The 10,528-nt window shown below is 34.7% G+C and overlaps 1 protein-coding gene across 4 annotated transcripts in view; it reads left to right on the forward strand.

Moving 5' to 3' along the window:
• MAP4K3 (mitogen-activated protein kinase kinase kinase kinase 3) overlaps positions 1 to 10,528 on the forward strand; it is a 169,049-nt gene that overhangs the window by 87,074 nt on the left and 71,447 nt on the right. For all 4 annotated transcript variants that reach the window (XM_072937870.1, XM_072937868.1, XM_072937869.1 and 1 more), the window contains 4 exons: positions 2,252 to 2,307; positions 2,896 to 2,943; positions 6,066 to 6,108; positions 7,278 to 7,350. In XM_072937870.1, coding sequence (XP_072793971.1) covers positions 2,252 to 2,307; positions 2,896 to 2,943; positions 6,066 to 6,108; positions 7,278 to 7,350 — 220 coding nt within the window. The remainder of the gene's footprint in view (positions 1 to 2,251; positions 2,308 to 2,895; positions 2,944 to 6,065; positions 6,109 to 7,277; positions 7,351 to 10,528) is intronic.

Consider the following 10,528-nt stretch of genomic DNA (forward strand, 5'->3'; position numbering starts at 1 on the left):
GCAGAACGTTTCACTTCCTTGATAGCTGTTGGCCAGAGGTCTCAGTTCTCTTCACGTGCATCTCAACATAGAGCAGCTTGAGTGTCTTCACAGTGTGGCCCCTGGCCTCTTCCAGAGCAGATGACCCCAGAGGGCAAGGACAAAGCCACAAACCTTTTATGGAGTAGTCTCAGAGATTACATTCTGTCACTTCCACCACAATTTGTTCTTTAGAAGCAAGTCATTTCTGTCTAGCCACACTCAGGAAGGGAATTAAGTTCTGCCTCTGGAGGGGGATGTATCAGAGAATTCCCAGACATATTTTAACCACAAGGATTGGGGGCAGTGGGGCAGATTTTAAATTTACATTTTTTCGTAAGTTCCTTCTCCTCTCCTTTGATTTACTTTTTCTTTGAAAAACTAACGTTAGAGCATTTTATTGTCTCAACATAATAGATTTTTTGGTCTCTATTTTTCGTTGACTATTTTTCCTTCTTTTTAATAACTTTCTACATTCTATTTATGGTGAATTGTTTTCTCATTTATTTCATAATTTTGAGATCATCTTCAGTGGGAATTCCATATAGCTTTTGAGAGTATGTCCTTCTAACTGTTGGGTTTTTTTCCTCGGACCCCAGTGACCTCATTGTTGTTGATATATATTTGAACCCTAAACCTGAGTGAAGAAGAGGCCTGTGGTGACAAATTCTATGAGGAGACTTCTTCCCCCTGTCCAGATCCCAGGCTGTGGCGTACAAATCCTTCCTTAGTCATCTCCCGGTGCTTGTCTACAATTTTAATGAGGATCTAGGCCTTTGAGGATTCTGGTTTTATGTGGGTGTTTGTTTTAACTCTTCCTCTACAGACATATAGCTTTTTCTTCTGTGCCCATGTAGGGGATAAAACTGAAGCCCTATCTTACCAGAATTGGCCTTCCCCTAAGAGGCAACTAGAATATTTGACACGTTTATCATTCTGTTTTTCATTCTGCCCCCCTGCTTTTTTTTGTTTTTGTTTTTGTTTCTGGGAAAGTCTCTTACTGTTTATGAGCTTAGTGAGGCATTTAAAAGATTACTTTAAAATATTTTTCCTATCATTTCTAGGTGTTATTTTCAAGATTTTCAGGTTGTCTTGTTTGCCATATTGTGGGAACAGACATCTCAACAAGGCCTATCTTACTAGATGAGAGTGGGCTTACAAGCCACAGAAATTAGTTACTATAAGGATTATCCTCCAATATTTAAACTTAGCCTTGTCCCTTAAAGAATCTAAGTGAAATAAATTTCTCTCTGCCACAATTGTAAAATACAAGTACTGTGAACTACACATTTTTACAGAACTGTTAAAGTTTGTGTAAATGTGAGCTCACTATCTAGCACACAATTTCATGGTTAGAATTTAATTCAATTTCTAGAATAGTTCCTCCCACCTCTTATTTCTATATTTTAAAGTGATTTAATAGCAAAAAAGAGAAAACTATTTAAATGTCCTTCATAGTTGATAGATGCACACAGAGGAAATACTATTCAAATATGATGATATGATTAAACTATATATATTGATATAGTAAATGAAAAAGGCAAGTTTCAGAATTTTATGTGTAATAAGATTCCATTTATGTTTATGTGTGTGTGGTAGATTATAGGCCAAACTGTTGATATTGTTTATTATTGAGTAATACTAGTTTGGATAAGGAAGAAACCTGTCTCTATTGATTGAAATTTTTTATAGTGATCATGCATTAATTTTATACTTATAAAGTTAATAATTTTAGAGAAAAATTACTGATTTTTAACTTAAGCAGAATACATATTGCATGTCAATTTTTTACAAAAAGCTTTAACGAAAACTAGCTAAACTTTTGGCCATGCTTGCTTTCTTTTAACATTTAAGAGGTAATATGATCAGGTGTAAAAGTGAAAATGTAATTAAGTTCAGTGACTATTTCAGTGTTTTATTCATTCATTCATTCAGTTTTTTTTCCCATATTAAGTCATTTTATTTTTGAAAGAGTCTTATGATGACAGTTTATTCTCCCACATTTTATAAACATTTATTGAGCACCTTTTCCATGCCTGGCACTGTTCTAAACACTGGGTATACAATGAACAAATGAGATTTTTAAAAATTCCTGCTCTCATGGAGGTTAATATTTTAGTAGGTTTTTTTAAGTATGTTAAACTGCTGCTTCATGAAACTTGTACAGCTTTGTCTCTTACTGAAAATACATGCTTTAACTGATTTTATTAATATTAATTTTCTTCTTTTATAGTAACGGGACCTCTATCAGAACTGCAGATTGCATATGTTAGCAGAGAAACACTACAGGTAAATCCAGTGCGAATTAAGAAGTAATGTTCTTTATTAAACTGAATGTTTGATTATTGCATATTATTTGTTAAGTAAAGGTTAAACATTATAACTTGGCAAACTCTTGAATTTAATACATTTTAAAGTTGTTTTTGTTATAAACTCAAATTATATTTGCAAATAAATACTTTAAAGCTTCAGTATGATAATATACCTACTAAAATTCAAGCACCATGGATTTGTTATATATTTATTTTTAATTCCTCTTAATACCAAAGAAAGGCTTGAAAATTAAGTACTCATGAGTTTGAAACTCATTCTGATACTCATTGTTTTTAATACATTTTTTTAAAAAATTGTTTAAAACTATTTGCAGAGTTTAATGAAAATTATTTGTCTTAGGAAAACTAGTCGTTCAGACTGAGCTTTGCTTCCTTCACTTTCTTTATTCTTTTGTCTTTTAGGATATTCCAGTAAGATAAATTGATTAATACTAGAACTTTCTATAATGAGTAAATAAATAAGAGAGAATGCTACTCAGTTGATCCCTTTAAATTCCAAATTGTGCTCTATATTAAAATCTTGTTAATTTTTTTTTAATTCCAGGGATTATACTATCTTCACAGTAAAGGAAAAATGCACAGAGATATTAAGGTATATACATCATATGTTTAATCTCATGGCCCTCTCTTTATTTTTAACTATCCTAATCAAACTGTTGAGCATAATTGTCTTGATTATTCTGTTTGATGAGCTTAACTGTCTACATGTGTTATGATAGTAAAATTGAGTGATAATTTGAAGGGTTTTATTTTTTATAGTACCTCTTTTGAGATACAGTTCACATACCATAAAATTCATCCTTTTAAAATACACAGTTGTGAATTCATGCTTTAATCATATTTTAACTTTCTTTCTTTCTTTCTTTCTTTTCTTTCTTTCTCTCTTTCCTTCTTTCTTTCTTTCTTTCTTTCTTCCTTCCTTTCTTCCTTTCTTTCTTTCTTTCTTTCTTTCTTTCTTTCTTTCTTTCTTTCTTTCTTTCTTTCTTTCTTTCTTTCTTTCTTTCTCTCTTTCTCTCTTTCTCTCTTTCTTTCTTTATAAAATGCAAATAAAGTCCGTAGCTTCCATCAAGTTACAGTCTTTAGGAAATTTCATGCTTTGAATGTTATAGTAAACTTTGGCAATCTTAAGAAACTGTCATTAATAATGTGTCAAAATGGATAAATTAAACTTTGACATTTTCTGCTGGTCTTTAACAGGCAGAGGAGAGCAGGTGCACTGGGCATACTGTGCTAAACCATTGCTGTGGCAGGACTCTGATACTATTTCCAAAGATACTGTCACCTCCCCACCTTAGATATTTTCTCTGTTCGTTTTTCTTTTCCTTTCTTCCTCCTCATTCATCTTTCCTCGTACTTCTTTCCTCCTTTTGTTTTCTGCAGTTTTCTCTAACAAAAAGATTCTAACCCTTTTTTTGTTTGGGGGAGGGCGTGGGTTGGGGAACCACTATGCTCTTTGAGTCTCTGATGAAAGCTGTGGACTCTGCTCAGAAAATGTCCTTGTGCACATGCCTTCAAATTTCACATGAAATTTCAGTGGGCTGTCAGATCACCAGCTGAAATTCTCTGCTTTAAGTATTATTCATAAGCCACTTAAAAGATGTAAGCAAAGAGCATTGGATTCAAAGGTAGGAGAGATCAGAAGAATATGAGTAACTCAAGAAAAATTCTGTGTCATTAGCACTTAAATAATCTGGAAGGATTGATAGATTTTTGTCAGAAATGGAGGTTGGAGTGCCTTCCATACAGAGGGAACAATGTGAGCAGAGATACAGAGGTCAGGAAATGTGGGGTCATTTTAGGGGGCATAAAAGCTGCACTGTTTTTGAAGAGGAGAGACTGGAGGAGAGTGACAAGAGATGGGGTTGGCCAGGTGGCGTGGTGCTCCATTGTGCAGGAACCTGTGGGCTGAACTTCATAGTTGGGGCCTAATTGGGTAGCTCCTGACCATTGCCACTATTTCTACCATGTCTGAGTCACCGCTGTGTTGTATCTCACCTGCACTTCGGGAATGGCCTTCTAACTGTTCTCCCTACTCCCATTCTTGAGTGGTTCTGCAGGCACTTTTCTACCTCACAACCGAAGCAGTCTTCTTAAGTCAGATCTTGTCTCTCTCCTGCTTGTAAGCCACCATTGGCTTCCCCTCACACTCAGTATAAAATCCAGATGTTTTACCATGGCCTATAAGGTTATGCATGATCTGGCTCCTGCTCTCCTCTCTGACCTCATCTCACATTCCTCTTCGTTTTGCTCATTCTGTTTCAGCCACGCTAAACTTGGCTATTCCTGGAATATGTCAGGTTCCTTCTGGTCCTAGGACTTCGTTTTTGCTGTCCCCACTTTCTGGAATGTTCTTCTGGATTTTGGCACACCTCTGCACCCTCTCTTCATCTAGATCTCTGCTCAGCTGCTACTGCCTTAGAGAGGTCTTCCCTTCCTAGTTTATTTATATTCAGAGTACTTGTCTCTACCTGGCTTTGAATCATTTGTTGATTCATTCATTTATTCATTCGTGTGTGTGTGTGTTATGTATTCATGTTTAGATTTTCTTTCTCTCCTACTTGGATGTAAACTCCATGAGAACTGGAACTTATTCACTACTGTCACCCCAGAGCTTAAAATAGCATGTGGTTGCTAGTAATCTCTCAGGGAGTGAGGGATGAGTGGATGCATAGATGGATGGATGGAAGTAAGCATCAAAGGCCACAAGTGCAGGTGATATGATATAAACTGTAATTTAGAAAAATTACTCTAGAGCTGAGGAAAGACCAAACTGAAGATGCTGGCAGAAATCTAGATAGCTAGGACCTAAATCAAGTTGAAATCTCTACTCTAGTTTCTTCTTTCTCCTTTTTCTCACTTCTCTCATTATCTCTTAGGGTTGTAGTAATATCAATGGGTGCACATTTTGGTTATTTCTTCCCCTTTTGGGAGCTGAAGGGTGCTTTCATAGTATTTTTCCCCTGAACTTATGGTTAGATGGTTGATGGCTCTCTGAACTACAGAGGCTGCTTACTTTTGCTTGCTCATTTAAAAGTTGCAGAAAAGGACTGGGGGACGGGGTGTAAAAGCCTGTGCTTTGAGTTTTTTTTAAGATGAAGTGTTATTATCTTTCTTGAGCTTAGGTCAAGAAGCAAAATGGCCAAAATGCTACAAGGTCCACAGTGACATTTCAATTCTTTGGGCCTGTGGCAAGTTGTTGATGTCCTGAATGGGCCTAAACTCTGGGCAGACACATTAGAATGGACTCCCCATGGACTAAGCAGCAAGGTTCAGCCTTACACACTAGCACTGGTTTAGTTGATGCTGATTTCCTAGGAAAGGAGATGTGTTTCGGTGTTTTTGAGTGGGAAATAGCAGTGAAGTTTAAAATGTAATTCAAGGAATTGAAATTCCATTGTAGTGTAGTGACAGTGATCAGAAAGAAAAAAACATTTAGGTGAAAATATGTCACTTTCATAATAATATTCATATTGTTAATAGCTTTTTACAAGGCAGAACATTTTATAAGGATAGTTAAATTGCCTAAAAAATGGACAGTAAATTTTCCTTTGAATATAGTAATGAATTAACATTTTAATTGTGCATGCTTTAAATTTTAAGTATTTCTAGATCTAAGGCTGTCATGTGATTATTTTAAAGACATATGTTTATTCTGTTATATATGCTGTCTGATAAAATGTTTCCTCCTTTAACTAAAATGTTCTCACTTTGAAGGGAGCTAACATTCTTTTAACGGATAATGGTCATGTGAAATTGGGTGAGTAAATTTGAGTTTTGTCACTTGTACAAATTTATTCCAAAACATAGTAAGTTTATATTTTCCTCTTTAGGACTAGATTTCCCCTCCCTCAGTAGCGTCTATGTATTTTTAGGTGGAAATCTCATTGCAAGACATATGTAATCTTTCTGTATTTGTTTCCTCTTCTCTTTTTGTTAAAAAAAAATTTAACTTTATTTGGGGGAGGGGTGGTAATTAGGTTATTTATATATTTATTTATTTTAATGAAGGTACTGGGGATTGAACCCAGGATCTCCTGCCTGCCAAGCACACACCTTACCACTGAGTTATACCCTCCCCTCTGTTTCCTCTTAAATGGGGATAAAGTTTATCCTTCACATATGACAAATTTGTTGTAAAGATATAATGAAATACTATTCCTTGGAAATTCTTTCACCTTAACTACAGGAATGGGATTTCTAATAAGAAATCTGTACAGAATTATCTTGGAACCAAAAGACAAGGAGAATAAACAAAAGCCAAAAAAATCAGTGATGCCCAAATCCTACCTACTTAACAGAAGCTTTCAAAATAAAACACAGTATTACTTACATAAGAATGTACTATAGATGCTGAACAGTGCTTTATTTGAAACTGTAACTTTTATTTTGTTAACTTTTGGTTGTCAAGTTATGATTAAAACAGAGTTCAAAACTTAATAACTTAATTTGAAAGTCTGACCAGAAAACATGTATAATATAGTAACTTTATAAAAAGTCATGTCTGTGATGTCTGTTAGATATAAATGTTAATAACATTTATGTTATTATATGTTAATAAATGTTAATAGTAAACATGAAAGTTATTTTGAACTGTATATTACTATAAGACCAATATTCAAAAAAAAATTCTCTTATAAAAACATGAATAAAACTGTTTTGAAGTATAGCCTATAATAGAACTAATCAGATTTAAAAGTATGATAAAATTTGCCTAAGCCACCTCTAAGAACTGGAAAAGCAGTTGTCTAACTATTGATGGCTTAGTGAACAATTTCCATCAGCAGTTCAATATTTTTTGTCAATATTATGTGCCTTATTTCTGTGAAATTAGTTTAATGAAAATAATTATTGAAAATTTCTTCTCATGTTACTTTAATTTTACTTTTTTTATTTTCTAAATGTTTCTTTTCTTTTCTTTTTTAATAGCTGATTTTGGAGTGTCTGCTCAGATAACAGCAACAATTGCCAAGCGGAAGTCTTTCATTGGTACACCATATTGGTAATTGTATTTTAATCAATAATTTAACTTTTTGTTTTTCTATCATTGTATACAGTGTTCATTAAAAAAATAGACTGGTCAAAATTATTGGGACTGAAAACAGATTAAGGAGATCATTAACAGGTTAACTAATTTAGGCATGTAAATTTGTGGATGGAACACACAGCCATAGAATATTCTACCATGCCAATTTTCATGCAGTGGAAAAGCTTTAAAGATTGGTACAGCTTTTGGAAACTTTGATATAGTTCCAGTTTTGCTAGAAAAACCCAACTCTTGATCCTACACATATCACATGTATTTTCACAGATCAGTCCATATTCTGAGAAATTTTTCAGCATTTTATTATTTACAATATTGAACATTTTTGACATATCTTGGTTGCACACAAGATCAAATACATATTTCTTGGCATTTGGAGGCTTCCAGTATCTGATCTGCTTCGTTAACCTTAAGTCCTACCAGTTGCCTCCACAGACCTTCCTCTCTAGCTGTGTTTGTCTGCTTGGTGTTCTTTGCCCAGTCTATAAAAGCTGTCTTATTCATTCATTTATTTATTCAGTAAATGCTTTTAACTGCTTACTGTGTCCCAGGTATGCTATTAGTCATTGTGAATATAGTGGTGGACAGGTCTAGAGCTCTTTTGTTCACACCATTACTTTGAAGTAACAGCACTCTGGAGATCTTACATTCCCTTCAGCCCAAGAGCTCCCCTTTCTCTCCTGATGCCCTGGTCTGCCTCCTCAGCAGTCAGGTAACACTAACCTGGATGACTTATTTTCTTGCTTAGGATATGATGTATACCATTTTTAATATTGATTTGTCTTTTTATCAAACAGATCCATATTTTAAAAGTCAAATAGTGCTAAAGAGAAAAATTTCGTATAAAATTTTATGACATAGAAATTCTTCTAGTTGTGCCTGCTGCCACCTGTAGCATTGTCTACTATTATTTATAGGCTTCGTGATATGATAGGTGGAGGTTTTAGCTTTGTTCATTCATCATCCAGTCTTCTCATCCTTTCAGCGTACTTGCTGAGTCAGTTATTATACTATTATTACACTTACTATCTTGAAATTTTTTCTATATTTAATAATTTCTTCATTTTTCATCTCCTTAGCTTTTATTTTTGATCCCTGGCCATGACTTCCATACCTTCACACATTCTGCAGTCTGTGAGATGCCTCTATACAGTTTTCCACACCATAAAGCCTATCAAATTATCTGTCAGTCCCGATTTTTGTTTGCTTTTGCTTTGTTTTAAATTTTTTTTCTTACTGAATTCTTTCCTTACTATTCCAATCTGAATTGTTTATTTTCTAGGTGTTTGTATAGCTTCGCCCTGGGAATTTTTCATATTCAGCTTGTTCTGGAATCCAGGTCTTCCTCTTTCATTAATGTCTCCCTCTCACATGTTTTGGTAACTTCCTGAGGAATTTGAGGAGAAAAATTTTGAGGCTCTGCGTGTCTAGCCTCACACTTGATTGATAATTTGGGTGAATATAGAATTCTAGATTGGAGTTGTGAAGCATTTCTCTAGTGTCGTCTTTTCTCTGATGCTGATGGGAAGTGTGATGCCATTATGATAGATGATATTTGAGCGTAACCCCTCCCTGCTAGAGTCTTCGTGGTTTGGTATTCCATAGTGATATACCTCATAATGTTTTTGTTTGTTCTTTCTACCTTTATTCATTGTACTTGGCATTTGTGCTTTTCAATCAAGATTCATGTCTTTCGGTTCTGGGATATATTCTTGTATTATTTCTTGATAGTTTCTTTGCCATACTTTTTCCTACTTTCTTTCTGGAACTCACTATAATAATGATGTTACGTCTTGGACCACTTGAATGAATCTATTAATTTTCTTCAACTTCCTCTCACTTTTTTTTTTTTACTACCAGTTTCTCACTTTTTAAAAATCATTTTTGTTGTACTTTAAGATTTCCTTGGCTTTTGAGACTCATGCTTTCATGATGGAGGCTTCCTTCAGATGTCTAGTAATCCTTGTCTTCTGGTTTATATTGAAGAGCAAGGTACTTAAATGTGTCATACCTCTGTGTTTGTGGGAGTTAGCATATAAACCTGGTTTTTAGTGTTCCAGAGCTGAGCAAGTGAAGGAAGCCAAGGAACTCATTGTTCTGTACACAGACTTCTGCTGCTTCCAACCCCCGCTCTCCCTTATTCCTGATGTCTCTCATTCAATTTTCCTTGGTCTTTATGCAGTAGGAATGGCAAAGGAGTAGTTGCTGGACCTTAATGGACGAGAAAAGGAATCTGGAGGACTAAGTGTTCATTATTTAGACTTGACATTTTCAAATACACCTGTTTTTAGCCCAGTGTTAACTCTGCTTTTGTAAGTTTGTAACCCTAATTTGTAAACCTTTCTGAGATTCTTAGGGGTTAAGAACCAGCTAGTTGAAATCTAGTCATCAATAAAGTAGTAACTGACGTACATTAAATTTTACTCATTTCTGGGGTTCTTAGCTTGCTGGTTGTTCTCCTCTGCACACAGTTACGTTTGTCCTTCCTCCTCTTTGCCACATCATTTGCTGTCATTTTCAGTCCAAATATGTCTTCTGGATTTTTCAAAGATAGTATGTTTATATTTTTTTGTTTGTTTGTTCTTCTTATTGTTTAGGGTTGATTTTTTGAGAGGATTAAGAGTTTAAAGAGCTGTATATTACTATTTTTAGGTACTCTGTCTCCTCAGTTTGATTTTAAACATCTGGAGGAGCTCTCATTGAGTCTCCAGGGCCAGCATGGTTCTCTGTACATACTTAGTAAATGTTTGTTGATAACTGATCTCCAGCTGCAGCTTCAGAGATTAAAAACTAATGTCATTTTTTTAATGATGGAGTAGGTAATATCTTGGGAGTATGTGAAATTGTGAATCAGGCAGAGAAACATTTTGGAACACTCCCCCTCTTCAGCTCTTTCTAGGGTCATGTCTTTCCCACCTAAACTCTCAGGATATAAAATCGAATGGAATCTCTCATTCATTTGACTTAGGTCAGCACAGTTAATCGGTTAATCAAAAAAGTCTGTTGAATTGGGAAAAAAAAATCTCAAAATTAATGTACTACACCTGTACCTGAAACATTTTATTTCAATTTAAGGCATGTGAGTGTACTTTTTTTTTTTTTTTGCCAGTCTTTTGATCTAGGACCAAGGCCTTTT

The sequence above is a fragment of the Vicugna pacos genome, chromosome 15 (assembly GCF_048564905.1).
Source record: "Vicugna pacos chromosome 15, VicPac4, whole genome shotgun sequence".
NCBI classification, from domain to species: Eukaryota; Metazoa; Chordata; class Mammalia; order Artiodactyla; family Camelidae; genus Vicugna; species Vicugna pacos.